Here is a 16,518-nt window from a genome sequence, read left to right as displayed (position 1 = left end):
CATTTTTTTGGATCGATTTGGGTGAATTTTATTGAGTTTATTGGATTTATCCGATACTTGGACACCCCTAGACATATGCACTACATTATAATTTTTTTTTTAAAAGACTGATACTTTGAAAATTACTGAAAAACATGGTTATATGAAAAACATAGTTATTTCAAAAAATTTGTTAAAAAAACATAATTATTTTGATAAAAAGAAATTCGACAAATTTAGGTACCAGCTCTAGTTAATAGAATTTAGCCTGCAATGTATTTTTTTTTAGAGTTAAATTGCATTATTTTAAGATTTTAAATTTTTACATATTTCTTAAGTATATTCACTTATTCTTCTTAGTATTATAGTACATATTTTAGTTTTAAAAAATGTTTATGTTGTATATATATATATATATAATATTTAAATATTTAAATAAGTAAGATGAAAATAATATTTACAACTCATTAAAATATTTTTGTCAAAAGATTTAACATATTAAAGAAATTAATTTGAATATATTTAATAGATAAAATCAAAGTAATATTTACTTTTTTTTCCCACAAATTTGTCCATGAGATTAACATCCATACATTCACACAATAATAATATAAAATATTGTTACATCTCTCCAATCAAATTATGTTAAATATATATTGTTTAAGATATTTTTGAAATTTATTCAATAATAATATCACAAATTTATTGTTACACATGTCTTCAATATATCAAATAGATTTTGGTTGAGATATTTTTGGAATTAATCTGTAAAAACGCTATAAATAGTTACACATGTTTCCAATCAAATCATGCCAAATAGATATTTATTAAAATATTTTTAAATATTTCACTTTTATCATAAATTAATTTGATTGGATTCTACAAATTAATTTTGTATTTGCTTATATATATTATTAATTAAGAAGTAATAAGAGTGACCCCTAATTTGTAGAACAGAAGAAGAATAGAAAGTAGTAGAAAACAAAAGAGAAGAAGAAGTAATAAGGAAGAAAGAAAAGCGCGATTGTGATTAAGATTGGGGAAGTGAAAAACAAGAAAACCCTAATTTTAGATTTTGTGATCAATGAAAAACCCTAGAATCCAACGCACATCGACGTAGATGCTTGTTATCGGCAGTGTATCGTGGGATCTCAATTGGTTCCGTCAATTCATAATCACCGCTCTAGTAATCATCGTTGTTGGATTGTTCACTTGGATGAAAAACAACGCTTCTAGATATTTCGACGCCAATTTCGAAGGGGATCATCATCATCATTCTTCTTCATCTTCCTCTGCCTCAATGCCCAGCGCTGTTAACTCCGTCGACCCTATCTGCGCTGTCTGCTCTTCCCATGCTACCAAAAGGTGTTCACGCTGTAAAACTGTTCGATATTGGTATGTATATCTATGCTACCTTTCTTAATTTAATTCATCTTTAGTATGACTGTTAGTTGCTTTAATTTTTATTTTATTTTTTATGGTTAAGTGATTGTTATGATTATGAATTAGAATTGTTATGGTTTTGGTAAACCAGAACTGAGTTTAGTTTGGCTGTGTTGTGTTGTGTTGTGTTGGTTTTCCAGCTCAGCTGTATGTCAACAACTGCATTGGAAATCCGGCCACGAGGCGGATTGCAAAAATTTGAGAAGTGTCAACTCGGCTCAAAATGGGGCTACTAATGGCGGGTTTAAGGCTTCTGCTGCTGGGGGTAAAGGCTCGAATTTGATTGCACTCGTACCTGGTGGTTGTGGTAAAAGCTCCAGGCAAATCAAGCTGCCTAAAGATGTAATTTTCTTTTATTGAAGTTTTGACAGATTCTTATTACGTTTTGCTTATTTATCCTTGATGTGCTAGTAAATTTGATTCCTTGAATATTTATCACTAATTTCCGTATTAGGTAGTTTGTGCTGAAGATGGTAAATATGACATATTATGACTTTTAATTAGTAAAAATATAAATAACTGGCCATTAATTTCCCTGAAGACTAAATGACTAGCTAGTTTTCTAATATTATCTCCATTTTGCCACTTTTAATATCATGGTTAGCAATTACACGATTGAGCATTAGAAAAATTTCTTTTTGTTATCAATAAAATACCAAAGGCATGCCTCCCTTGAACAAAAAGGTGTTACCAAGGCACCAGAGGCCCGCCCTTTCACCAAAGGGACAGCTCCTTAACCAGCAAGAGATTCTGACCCTTCTGGCTCCTTGCCTCGGTGACTTGTCTCTTTTTGTTTACAGAGTTAAGTTTTGTATGGTCTCTCTTTTGTACACCAAAATTACAAATTTTGTCCTTTTCAGGTACTTTTTCCTTATGATGAATTTGTTAAACTATTTAACTGGGACAAGCCAGGATTTCATCCTTGTGGACTCTTGAATTGTGGAAACAGGTTTGCCATTCTCACACTGGGCTTTAGCTTTATTATACGATATGACTATTAATTGAATATGAAGATACATCGAAATAATTACTTCTATTTTATTTGTAGTTGCTTTGCGAATGTGGTTCTTCAGTGTCTCTCATTCACAAGGCCACTTGTTGCTTACTTGCTGGAGAAGGGCCACCGAAAAGAATGTAATGTCATAATTTAGAGTTTTTTTGTTCTTACTGGATGTTAACCATTCCCCATGGTTATGTTTGTTGTTGTTGGTTTTTCAGGCAATTGTAATGATTGGTGCTTTCTATGTGAATTTGAAAATCATGTTGAAAGAACAAGGCTAAGTTCACAGGCGTTTTCTCCAATGAATATTCTCTCTCGTTTGCCTAATATCGGTGGTACTTTAGGTTATGGAAGACAAGAGGATGCTCACGAGTTCATGAGGTTTGTTTTTGTCGCATATTATCATTTCATTTTTTGTAGTGCATTGTACATTGACTGTCTCTGAAGGATGCATATTCCATATTTTAGTTTTGGAAGATGTAAAAGGTAATTTTTTTCAATATTTTTTAGGTTTTCAATTGATACTATGCAATCTGTTTGCCTTAATGAATTTGGTGGAGAAAAAGTTGTGCCTTCTAACCTTCAGGAGACAACCATTATCCAACACATTTTTGGCGGTCGCCTTCAATCCGAGGTTAGACATCTAATCTGGTTTGTTGTTGGAAAGCGTGCTTTGCTGTTATTACATTTCATGATCTATAATAACATATAGAGGCTAAAGATTATGTTCTCATGGGGTTATCAAAGGGAATTGGCTTTTTTTTTTCCTTCCTACTTTTTAACTTACGAAGATAGTCTAGTCCAATTGCTAAGATTTGATAATGGTGTATAATTCCATTTAAAGTTGGACTTAGGAGATTTATATTATAATAACTTATTCAATGGAAGAAGCCTTACGAGTTTAGTAGGGAATACATTTTATGACATACTTTAGGAAGGATTAAGGAATACTCAGTTTTACACGTAATGGGGTGACCTGATAAAGCTGTACCATGATTGAAAGAGAATGATATTTGGCTTTGGGGTTAACTTGAAGCTGTCATGTGATTTGGCTTAGGGATTAACTTGAAGCTGTCATGTGATTTGGCTTATTGATCATTCATAGTTATAATTTCATCATGGATAGTCTTTTACTTGCTAGATGTAACTTTTATATTTTTTAGTCTGATTATCAGTTTCCACCTTTAACGCCTATCTTAATCTTCTGTTTTTTTCATGTGAAACCAAATAGGTTATTTGCACAAAGTGTGAGAAGACTTCAAATCAGTATGAAAGTATGATGGATTTGACAGTTGAAATTCACGGAGATGCTGCCTCGTTGGAGGAATGTCTAGATCAGTTTACTGTCAAAGAGTGGCTTGATGGGGAAAATATGTATAAATGTGAAGGGTAAGGTTACCTATCCTATTTTCCGTTAAAAAAAAAGGTTACCTATCCTATTTAGTCATACAATAACCGTTTTTTTATTAATTGAATGTAGATGATATCATGAGAATTTCATATTATAATAACTATTTCAGTTTGGAACTTTCAGTGGTGGAATTTATTTTTGTCAATGAAAATAGAATTCAAACACTTGCTCTTGATGATGTACTTTTCCGTCTTTAAACATGTGTTTGCTGCTGTTTGGCAGATGTCAGGACTATGTAAAAGCATGGAAGCGTCTTACTGTTAAATGTGCTCCAAATATTCTTACAATTGCCTTGAAAAGATTTCAGGTACGAATAGTTTGATCTAAAAACTTTCTAGCTAAATTGTCAGATGCTTTAGGGTTGTTTATACTTTAGATTTTCGTCTTATCAGTTCTAGTACTTCCCTCTTTGTGCTTCTTGTGATATGAATTATTCTAATTCAGCATAATTATAATCATGACTATAGTATAATTATATACCGTTTAATTGGCCTTTCATATTCTTCCTGCTAATACGTAAAAGCTTGGAACTGAAAGGGTACGTGAACTATTCTTTGTCAAACTTTCTCATGTTTTTCGTTGGGTGTTGTGTACTTGCAGAGCGGGAGGTTTGGAAAGCTAAACAAGAGAGTAGCCTTCCCTGAGACTTTAAATCTTAGCCCTTACATGAGTGAAGCTGGAGATGGATCTGACATGTATAAGTTATATGCTGTTGTAGTCCATATCGATATGCTAAATGCTTCATTTTTTGGTCATTACATATGCTACATCAAGGATTTCCAGGGAAATTGGTATAGGATTGATGACTCAAAGGTAGATTTCTGTCTCCCAATGAAAATTGAGTATTTTTCTTTTTGGTCAGTATACTCTTCAGCCTAAACTTTCAGTATCCTCATTTGTGTTATACTTTTCTTAGGTTGCAAGTGTGGAATTGGAGGAGGTACTTTCTCAGGGAGCATACATGCTGCTGTATAGAAGGTATCTTCATGTCACCTTTTGAAGAGGCTAATGCCCCCTCTCTCTCTCTCTGACAAATGATTCGATAATACTTTCTGTCTTTCATTATCTGCCGTCCGAATGTTTTTTCTTTTTGAATATAGGCTAACCTCATCTCTCATTGAGTGTAATTTGAATTTTCACATAATTAATATGTCTGGAGGATCAATTGCCAATTTGCCATTGAATCATATCTTTTCATTTGATTGTTTAGGTATATTCATTATACTTAATATTACATTGATCTTGGGCTTGGATTTTGTATGAAGTATATAAAAATCCTTTTCCCAAAAGGCTAATTTATGTTATTTTGAGCCAAACCCAAACAGCCGATTCTTTTAACACGGTCTAGTCAGTACAAATTTTAGTGTCTTTGTCTGTTAAGTGGTTTTTCTAAGCTTTTAACTAATTTGATCAGATACTTTAAGATTACATGTTTAGTTTTGCATTCCATTATGTACTGCATTTGCTCTGAATTCTGATCTGTGGTTGAGATCTAAAATCTTGAAACTTTGAATTAGTTTCAACCTTTTGAGACCTCTTGTTATTTGAATCGCCTAGCATTATCTGATGTTTTATAAAAGAATGATTACAATAATAATTGAAGTTGGGGAAGATGCATCACACATAACTTTTTACTGTAATGTGTGCTGATTACTCCGAGTGAAGTGGCGAGTAATGCTTGTTTTTATCCTGGACAGGTGTTCTGCTCGACCATCATGCCTTCAAATTCAAACTACAGAGTCTTCAGGGACAGAAGAGCGAACAGTGGAAGTGGAATCTTCAGGGACAGTGGAAGAGCGAACAGTGGAAGTGGAAGTGGAACCTTACCAAACTGAACAAGCTGAGTCCCTCTCAAATATTAAGGCTTTGACTTGCAGTAGTGATTGTGAGGTTTCACCGCATGATATTAGTCCAGAATTGAAGGTTTCTTCCAGCTATGAATACGAGTCTTCCATTGAATTGAACTCAGAAGCTAACAAAGAGCAGTCTGAGGACACAAGCATGATTGACGTTGAGTCTACTGATATTGCGAACAATATTTCTAGTAGTGCTGTTGAATCATCTTATTTGCCCATTTCTTATGCTGTCAACAATTTGGTGGAAGTAGATATGGAAAGACCTATAGAAGAGACTTCAGGCTGTGCACAAGATCAAGATGATACTGGTATGACTGGGTCTTGTCCTTCTTCAGGTTTACCAAATGATTTTTCTTTCTTGGATAAGCATTCTTCTGTTTCAATTGATTATCGAAATGTGGAGGAAGATTCAGAACACATCGACGCGGTTAAATGCAAGCTGCTAACAGTCAAAGAGGAGGCATATTATGGCAATGGATATGTTAGTGCAAATAAATCTGCAGTTCCTCATGAAGATGCGGGTACTCTATTTTCTGGCATCGGTTCATTTCCCACTGAAAAGGACATAGGAAATGGAATTAAGAAAGTGGAAATATCAGCTGATAAATTAATAATGTAGGTCTAGTTTTTTCTAAATTTAATTCCTTCATATCATCATTCATATCCCGTCATCGAAAAGAGATGGTGAGTTGGGAAATTTTTTTTCTGGGGTTTCATTATTTGTGGGAGCCTTGGATCTTATTTTAACTTTTCTAGATGGATTATAATATCTAATTTGATTAGTTATACTGATAGAACTCCTTGGTCCTTATCTCTCTTTTATTCATTCTGTACATAAAGAAAAGCATAACCGTTAATTTTGTTAATTTTACAGCCTGTTTGTTTGTGTGGTGAGTGTTTTTATTCACAGTGAAAATGGCCATTGCCTTGAAACGCAAGAACTAAAATTAGATTCGGTTCATCATATATGTAGCTGATGTGGAGAGCATTTAACTTGTCATTCCCAATTAAACTCGACACTCTCCCCATAGTTTCTTAATTCCAAAACTGCTCCTGAAAAAAATTTGAATTCTTTTTTTTTCCAATAGGCATATCAGAATTCGACACACTTTCCTAAAAAAGTGCTAAACGTGAAGCATTTGGGTCGAAGCGTGAAGCTTCTAGGTCGAATGCTCTAAAGAAATCTTTCACAAGGAAGATGAGTGCATAAGAAAAAAAAGATAGTTGATCACATAATATTCCTAAGAATTGCACCTCTGGATTCTAGGTCGAATGCTCTAAAGAAATCTTTCACAAGGAAGATGAGTGCATAAGAAAAAAAAAATAGTTGATCACATAATATTCCTAAGAATTGCACCTCTGGAAAAAGATGGTGATAAGTCAGAGATACATTATCTTGAGTATGTTCCTTAACCATAGGAAAAGTCTCCTAAGTATGTTCCTCAACCAGATGACAAAATGGTAGATAACAATTTTGACTCATGATCCGAAGACAATCTCTTAATAAACTGCAAAATCGTCTTAGTGCTACCAGTGGAATACGACCGTGTTAGGAAGTATCAGAAACAGAAGAGGATTATGTGCAAGATGAGGCGAAGAACAGAAGTCGTTATGTTATCATGTCATGAATAATGACGTTGTGGAAGAACAACATGCCATATTTGAAAAACCAAATGATGGAATGATGCACCATATGAAACCTTTGTTCATAGGGGAAAAGGTAGACAACATGGTTGTCAACAAAGTCTTTGTTGATGGAGGAGCGATTGTAAACCTAATGTCGCATTCCATATTTTAGAAAAAAGGAAAGTCAGATGTAGATCTTCGACCTCATAACATGGTCCTGTCGAACAATGAAGGCAAGACCAACCATATTCTGGGAGTAATACAGGTCGAACTATCAGTTGGCACTACGACCAAGCTAACATTGTTTATGGTGATTGCGTCCAATGCAAACTATAATTTGTTGCTAGGACGCGAATGGATACATGGAATCTGTGCAGTTCCTTCAACTTTTCACCAAAGGATTTTCATATGGCGCCAAGGCAGCATAATGGAGAATCTTGAAGTTGACAAGAGTTACTATATAGCTAAAGTTAACAAGGTTGGCAAGAAGAACTTCGACAGGAACTTAGAAAAAATCCCTCCATGTTATGCACCAGAGGATACATACACTCCCTAAAAAGATGTTACATACTCTATGAACTTATATCCCAATCATGGATTTATCTGGGATAAGGAAGACGTAGGAGATCACATTGTCAAAGAGGGAAGCGTCGCACCCATTGGGTGGACGATGGTCGATGACCATGACTACTGAGTCAAAATCTTTGGCTTAGATTTTAGCCTATATGGCTGAAAATAGACTAAACTCGGCCCTTGAGGCTGAAACATTGCAAAAAATGGCTCTTGAAGCCATTGTAGAAAATTCTGAGAAAATTGGAGATGGCCATTTTGGCCAAACAACAGCTTCAGAAAGCTGAAGGCTTGATTGCATTTACGACAATGAGCCTTTGGGGTTGAAAAAGACCTAATAGATTCTACAAAGAAGATGCAGGCCCAAGATCCCTTTGAGGAAATATATCTTGGTGGTTAAGTTGTAAAAAGACAAACCTTCATTAGCACTAAAGTCAAACCAAACATGAAGGAAAAGGTGGTCGAGTTACTTAGGGAATTCAAAGATTTTTTTCCCGAGATTACAATGAAATGCCAGGATTGAGTTGCATGGTGGAGTTAAATCTACCAATTTGACCTGGTAAAATACGATGAAGCAACTACCAAGAAGGTTTGTACAAGAAATCATGTCGAAGATCAAAGAGGAGATCATGCTGTTGCTCAGGAGTAAGTTCATTAGAATGGCCAGGTACGTCGAATGGTTAGCAAATATTGTGCCTGTTATTAAGAAAAATGGAACTCTTAGAGTATGTATAGATTTTAGAGACTTGAATAATGCTACACCTAAAGATGAGTATCCAATTCCTGTGGCAGAAATGCTAGTAGATTTAGCCGCAAACTTTGAATATATCTTCCATGGATATTCAGGGTATAAGAAGATTTTTATAGCTGAAGAAGACATACCTGACATAGATTTTTGATGCCCAAGTCCTTTAGGAAACTACAAGTGGGTAGTAATTCCCTTTGGTCTAAAATATTGTTGGGGCAACCTATCAAAGAGCTATGAATTCAATGTTCCATGACTTTATCGAAACATTTATGCATGTTTACACCGATGACATAGTCATAAAGTCCTCGTCGGAAAATGGTCACTTAGGCCATCTTCGACAATCCTTTGAGAGGATGAGGAAAGATGGACTAAAAATAAATCCACTAAAGTATGTTTTCTTGTGCATGGGATTTCTTGGGATTCATAGTGCACAAAAAGGCATCGAGGTCAATCAACACAAAACCAAAGCAATCTTGGATCTCAAGCCTCCTTCAACAAAGAAACAACTTCGATATTTGTTGAAAAAAATAAACTCCTGAGAAGGTTCATATCATACTTAAGTGGCAAGACTCAGGCTTTCTCGCCATTACTTCGACTTAGGAAAGAAAGTGATTTCAGACGAGGGAGCGAGCAACAAGAGGCCTTCGACAAAATCAAGAACTATCTGATGAACCCTCCTATATTGTTACCTCTAAGTAGAAATAAGAACATGACATTATACATATATGCATCAGATTCGACCATAGAAAGTATGTTATCCATAGAGGACAAGAATGGCGTCGAAAGAGCCATTTATGACCTCAGTCGAATCCTGAATGATGTTGAAACTAAGTATAATGTAATAGAGAAGTTATATATTTTTTTAAAAATAATTTTCATGTAAAAACTTAAAGCATTATATGAATCCTGTTGATGTTTACGTGTATTCTCATTTCGATGTGATCAAACACATGTTGTCAAAACCTATACTTCACAGTCGAATATGAAAGTGGGCATTATCACTCACTAAATATTCATTAACTTAATGTCCTCTAAAAGTAATAAAAGCCCAGATTGTCGCATACTTCATTGTTGACCACTCAATGGTCGAAGCAGTAGAAAGTTATGTAGAGACAAGACCTTGGAAATTATACTTCAACGGTTCCAGGCATAAAGACGGAACTGGAGATGGAGTTTTTATAATTTCTCCAGAGGATATACCAACCAAGTTCAAGTTCAGAATAGAAGGCCTTTGTTCAAACAAGGAGGCTGGATATGAAGCTCTAATAATGAGACTTCAGATTTTGTTGGATTTAGGGACAAAAGACATCAAAATAAAAGGTGATTCAGAGTTGGTAGTGCGACAGTTGGAAAAAGAATGTAAGTGCATCAAAGAGAATTTGATTATGTATTTCATTATAGCCAACTCCTTATTGAAACGTTTCAACTATCTTTCTATAGACCATATACCCCAACTAGAGAATTAGGAGGCAAATGAGTTAGCCCGAATTATTTCAGGTTATAAAATCTCCAAGAAAAGATTAAAGGAATTGGTCGAAATCAAAGATAAGTTAATCTGGGGGGGGGGGGGGGGGGGGGGCATGCGAAGTTGAGATATCACCAAACTTAGAAAATTCTAAGTTTTTTGAAAATTTTGAAGCCTTCAAAGTTTTGGCCATCGACCTAATGTAAGACAATGACTGGAAAAAACCCATTGTCAAATACTTGGGAAATCCAATAGGAGCGACAAATTAAAATATCAAGTACATGACTCTGAGCTATGTGTTTATGGGAAATGAGTTATTAAGAAAACACCTGAAGGAATTCTTCTCAAGTGTCTTGGAGAAAGTGAAAAGTACTTAGCAATTTTTAAGGTGCATAGATGATCATGTAGTCTCATCAAGCAGGCCAGAAGATGAAATCGTTGTTGTTTCGACTCGGGTTTACTGGCCAACTATGCTGAAAGATTGCATAGACTTCGCCAAAGGTTGTCAAGAATGCCAAAAGCATTAAGGTATCCAACATGTACCTGTCATACCCCAAAATTTGCCATACTTTTTTTATTCAATTCGTCTAGCTTATAATTTTGTTCATTTGCATACTTTGTTTCTATTTGATCATGCATTCATCGACATTTGCATATGGTAGCAAATTTATGCCAAATGTTCGATGATAATAGATTTAATCGATTTAAATGGAATTTCGAGGTGGATATTATTTGGTAATTATTCAGATTTATTTTCCGTATTACTTGTGGTGGAGATGATCTTTGTATTTGAGATTCATGGTTATTTCGGAGATTTGCTTGAACTAAAAGAAAAAGGCAAAGTTGGAATAACATGAAGATTTCAATCATTTGTTGAAAAATATCACTTCTCAAAAGTACTAAAAGTTGTGTATTAAGCCACTCAAAATTCAAGCCAAAAGTGGTAGAAAAATCAAGGCAAAGACATTAAAATTCAAGTTAATTACTAGTGACTCTTTGCCTTACATCCTAACTTGGTATTTTTGCTAAACTTAAACATCATTGGTCTCTAACTATCCTTAACTACCTATTTCTCTACATGTCATTCACTTACCTAATTACCCTTAACTATCATAACTTCCAAACTAACAAAAAACTTCAAAACAAACACAAATCTCAACTTCCATTTTTTTCACTCAATCCTAGTCGCTATTAACAATTAATCATATGGTTGAAATTGGTGATCCGCAACTAAGGATTAAACTAACTCCTAACCGTTGATAAACCATTTACTTGGATCACAATCCAATGGTGATCATTCACCTACCAAGTCTATATAAACATTTTATTTCTCATAATTTTGGTCTTAGCTAACATCACTAACCTAACTTTAAAAATTCATAATTAACCATTATTTTTTCCACCATTTTTCTTATATTTTCTCTCAATTTTTCTCTCAATATTCATCTTCTCCCTCACCCTCATCAAAGTTCATCTTCATCACCATTTAGAACTTCACATTGAAGTTCTAAAATGGTAGAACTTAGTCATCAACATTTTCTACATTATCATCAATTATCATCATCTAAAGTTTATCAAGTTTCATCAACAATCATCATTCAAAGTTCATCAATTCAAGCTTATTCATCAATATTCTACATTCAAGATTCATCTTCTACATTCATTCATCATCAAAAATAATCACCAAGCTTGGAAGTTAATTGTATCAAATGAGCTTATTCTTGAAGTATTTCGGGTTTCTTTTCGGTATTCCGATTTTCAACACCAACCAGAGCAAACCTCCGCTCCGTTTGTAATTCTTCATCTCTTCCACACTCTTGTCATGAATTATTGGGTGTTTGCTTGTTGATTAATTTAAGTCACTGTTTTGGAAATGCTTATTAGATAATCATTTTTTTTGAATGAAACACATAAACCTGAAAATAGTGATTCTTTGATTCTTAACTATTATTAACATGTGAATATACCATTTGAATCGATTTTTCGTATTGATCGTGAATATATAATTAGTTTTTTGTTCCGATGCATATTTTATCAGAACCGATTCATTCTTTAATCGAATTTTCATCCACTTTTTGCATTTTTGGTATAATTCATAGCTCACTTTGCAATTTACACTATATATTTTATTTCTTTCTAAAATTCTGATTCCAACGATATATTACCTCATCGAATTCGTTTCGTTGATCGTTACCGAAAGTTTGTTCAAAAATGATATTTTCCTTGGTGTTACTACTATTTGTTTCGTGTCACTTCTTATTCCTTCCTGCATATTCAATTTTTTCTTATTATTTTTATATTACTACATATAACTTAATAGCATATTTATTATATGATTCATATAGAATTTTTTTGTTTTATTCAGTAACATATAATATATTGTATGTATATGTAATCCTATCATATAGAATCATATATTCTATGTATCCTATATTGACATTTGGTCCTATCACCGGCTAGTTTTATTGAAGATGCTGCAAAAAAGTATGTTTGACAATGCCAATACTTGTCATTTTAGTGAATTTGTAAGTGTTGTGCTTGTGCCTTCCTTGATGAACTAAACTTATGTTCACTTACTACTAGTCCTTTTTGTCTCACATAGCATGTTAAGTCTCAATTGGTTTTCAATATTACTTTTATTATTTTATCTTATCTAATATATTCAATACCACATAGGTAATTGGTTTAAATATGGTTCTATGCATTCTCTTTGTTTTTTTTAACTTCTAATTACTATTATTAACTTATTTTTATTTAATAGGTTAGTGCTTTTTTACCACATCTCAATTTTGAATCGGTAACTAAATCAAATTTAAAAAATAATCATATATATTTTCCCAAAAAATTATTATAAACATACACAATTATGTTTAGGATTATTTTGTTTGGTAATAAAAATAGAATTTTAATTCTCTTGATTAATTATGATTAAATTAGATTTGATTTAATTAGAATTAACCTTGATCTCTTTATTTTTTATTATCTTTAATTCACAATTTCATGATGCTTGTTTGATTCTTCTTAATAGTTTGACTTATTCATGTCTTGATTTCCCTTGATTGATTTAATTATTTGGTCAAATATACTTTGATCAAGTAATTAATTAATAATTTTATGACATTTTAATATGACTTTCTCATGAATAATTGCATGATCCCTTAGCTTAGGGTTTGTACATATTATTTGATTAACCTTTAGATTAGTTTATTACATAGTTAATCACTAATTCAACCCCTTTGATTTAAGTTAATCAAACGACATTATGATTAACTAAATCCTTTGATTTGTGTATAATCTCATAGTCTATTCAAGTGATCAAAAGTCCCTTGATCACTTTATATGACTAATTTTTGTAATGATGTGGATCTCAAGGCCTCAAGTTCAGACTTTCATGCAAGGCATCCCAGGCAAATCAAACAGTGGATTTTACAAAGCATATCATAGGTGTTTCTTCAAGAGTCTGTCAATCAAGGTTCAAATTGTGTGACATGAGCCTTAAGAAATAGAGAATGAATGAAAAAGGAGAATTTTATTAACTCATTCTGAATATCTTAGGGTACGAGACGAATGACTCAGTTGCTCATCGTATTCACCTCTATTCATAGACTTTAGCATAATTCGAATAAAATGATTGGCAAGTCTCCCTTAACAAAATAGCAGTGCAACAAACAAAAGACTTTATCAACAACTTATCAATCAGGATTCAAGTTATATGCCACGAGCCTTAAGTAACAAAGAATGACGAGAGTGGAGAATTCCTATCATTGTCTAGGGCATCCTTGGGTACGAGATAGATGACCCAGTTGCTCAAGGTATTCGCCTTTGTTCATAGCTTTTAGTGCAATTCGAATTAAATGATTGATAAAATCTTCATCATCACAAGGAGCAACAAGGATTCTTCTTTAGCAACTTGAAAGTTATGATGAGAATCACATGCCACGAGCCTTAAGTAGTAAATAATGAATGAGAGTGGAGAATTCCATTAACTTATTCTGAATATCTTTGGATACGGAACGAATGACCCAGTTGCTTATCGTATTCACCTTTACTCATAGACTTTAGTCTGGTTCATCTCCAATGACTGTCAAGTCTTCTTCATCTTTCATTATCATATAACATTTCTCTTGCCTCATCTCTTGTTGTCTTTGTTTCGTTCGTAGTGAGCTGAACTACGAAAGCTATGACTTTCTCATTGCATAGTGAGAATATGTAGGCATGAGAATTCAGATTATCCGCGAGCTACCCTATTTATTAATCCTATCTTATTTATTTCTATCTTATTTATTTCTACCTTATTTGTTGATTCTCTATTCATCAATCAATACCAACTTTTTGAGATCAATGTAACTTTTCCCTTGGATTCCATGCACATCCTTTTAGGATGATATAGCGACAATCCACCTTGTAAATCAAGAGATGTTTGTGATGTGAAACCAAACACTTTATTCCTTCTTTTTTGGCTAAGACGCTTGTTTACTCTTCGGTTCAGAGTTTATTCCTTCATGGATCCAATATACCATTCTTCTTTGGTTTCAAACTGTTTGTTCCCAACAGTGATACATTATTCCATGTAATAAACAACACTGTAGTTAATCCTTGAAGTTGTGTTTGTCTTATGAGTCCCCATTGCTTAGGCAAAACATCTCTCTCTTTGTTTCCACTGCAGTCAACCCTTGAAGATTTGTTTGTCTTATAAGTCTCTGTTGCTTAGATGAACATCTCTTTGTTTTCATTGAAGTTACCCCTCGAAATTGTGTTTGTCTTATAAGTCCCTGTTGCTTAGGCAAACACTTTTGTTTCCACCATTATGTTGGTACAAGTTATACTTTTCATCACTTATCTCTCTTTGTTCTCGTCGTTCCACGAACTACGAATGCTCTGACTTTCTCATTGACTATGACATGATTGTGGATGGAATCAAAGTAAAACATGTATGTGAAGCAACATGATGACATGACTATGTATGCATGAACAGATACACAGTCAAGCAAAGCAATAGATAACCAAAGCTAGGTCAAGCACAACCAATGCAACGAATAAAACAAGGCCTTGAAGCAAGAATTAGGGCATGATGCAATCCACGGGTGGCTGGGTGATTAAGCATGATCAACAAGTGATATGGCATGATGCATCTCCTGAATTAGGGTTTAAGGATCAAGTGGTCCATCAAGGACAAGAGCCAAGCAAACTAGGATTTAGGCATGAATGAAACGTCACGATGGAGTCCCACAAGGTCAAGCAAAATCAAATTTTATGATTCACAAGCTTTAAATCTATGATGTTTATGATAATGTGTTAATATGAGTGCATATGAATCTTAAGTCCAAGTTTGGATGAAGAATGAAAAAGGGAGTATAAATTTTAGGGTGTGACAAGGTTGAAATGACATTTCGACTCAGTTTACTAACTAAGGAAGTCAAAGTCTCAAGTTTCGGGATAGAGATTGAGACTTAGTATTTTCTGAAAAGGGATTTCGTCCAACAATTTTATGGCAACATTATTCAAGATTTCAGCGTCAATAATCAACGAGACACGTCGACAAACTGCAGTCGGCGCAAAGAAACTTTTTCAAAGCGAGTAATTGCTTTTTAGTCTTATCCATTGTTAGCATTTAGGGCATTATGTTGAATTCACTACAAACACTCACAAACTCAAAGTACCTAAGCGAAGCGATAAATGAGTTATCAGAGCAAAATGTATGATTCTAAACACCATTTCATTTAATGCAAAGTATTTTACTTTAATTTATTTATTTGGCAGTCTTGCTTTCATTCCATTGTCTTTCTCATTTAACTTTACATTATCCTTTACAAAATTCTTGTTACTTTATCATACTCGAAATCCTTTATATTTCCGACAATTTTACTCTAATTTGCACCATTTTGCTTAAAGATTTCGACAATGTTGAAGTCCTTTACATTCTTACTAAAACTCGAAAATATTTGTAGCACTATGTCCTAGGATTATCTAGTTGATCTTGCAAGTAACATTTTATAAGATACTAGCGCTTGTTTACTAAATTTGACAGTAAACAAATCCAACCCATGTTGACGATTAAAGTATCTTCATTATTACACTACATTTTATTGAAAGGCAACAGAGTTTTAAATTGTAACTCAGTAGTTTCTGAAGGTGAGTAAAACAAAAGAAGGGGGGTTAAATTGTGTTGAATTTTTATTTTTTAAAGCCTTGATTACTTCTGCTTCTGATGGTTTCTTATTAGAGTCTGACTCAAAAACTATGTTTTACTTCTGAAGAACCTCATCAGATTCTGAACCAGAATCTGATTTGGATGACCAAAGTTGACAGCTGCAGAATAAGTAAGTACAAAAGCAGAAAAGTAAAAGCAACAACACAAGCAGTGTTTCCTGGTTCCTCTCACAACTTAAGAGTAGTTCAGTTCTCTTGTACTTCCAAGGT

At 33.7% G+C, this 16,518-nt stretch overlaps 1 protein-coding gene across 1 annotated transcript; it reads left to right on the top strand.

Moving 5' to 3' along the window:
- The first annotated feature begins 909 nt into the window (after positions 1 to 909).
- LOC127093003 (ubiquitin carboxyl-terminal hydrolase 18) lies at positions 910 to 6,575 on the top strand. Its single transcript, XM_051031895.1, has 11 exons — positions 910 to 1,374; positions 1,563 to 1,764; positions 2,283 to 2,371; positions 2,471 to 2,556; positions 2,641 to 2,803; positions 2,933 to 3,056; positions 3,654 to 3,811; positions 4,056 to 4,140; positions 4,434 to 4,646; positions 4,750 to 4,811; positions 5,531 to 6,575. Exons 1-11 carry the CDS (start codon positions 1,100 to 1,102, stop codon positions 6,306 to 6,308), a joined length of 2,235 nt encoding a protein of 744 aa, XP_050887852.1. The 5' UTR covers positions 910 to 1,099; the 3' UTR covers positions 6,309 to 6,575.
- Positions 6,576 to 16,518: the final 9,943 nt, after the last annotated feature.

The sequence above is a fragment of the Lathyrus oleraceus genome, chromosome 6 (assembly GCF_024323335.1).
Source record: "Lathyrus oleraceus cultivar Zhongwan6 chromosome 6, CAAS_Psat_ZW6_1.0, whole genome shotgun sequence".
Taxonomy (NCBI): Eukaryota; Viridiplantae; Streptophyta; class Magnoliopsida; order Fabales; family Fabaceae; genus Lathyrus; species Lathyrus oleraceus.
The sequence above is the reverse complement of the archived record's forward strand: the minus strand, read 5'-3'. Positions and strand labels throughout refer to the sequence as shown.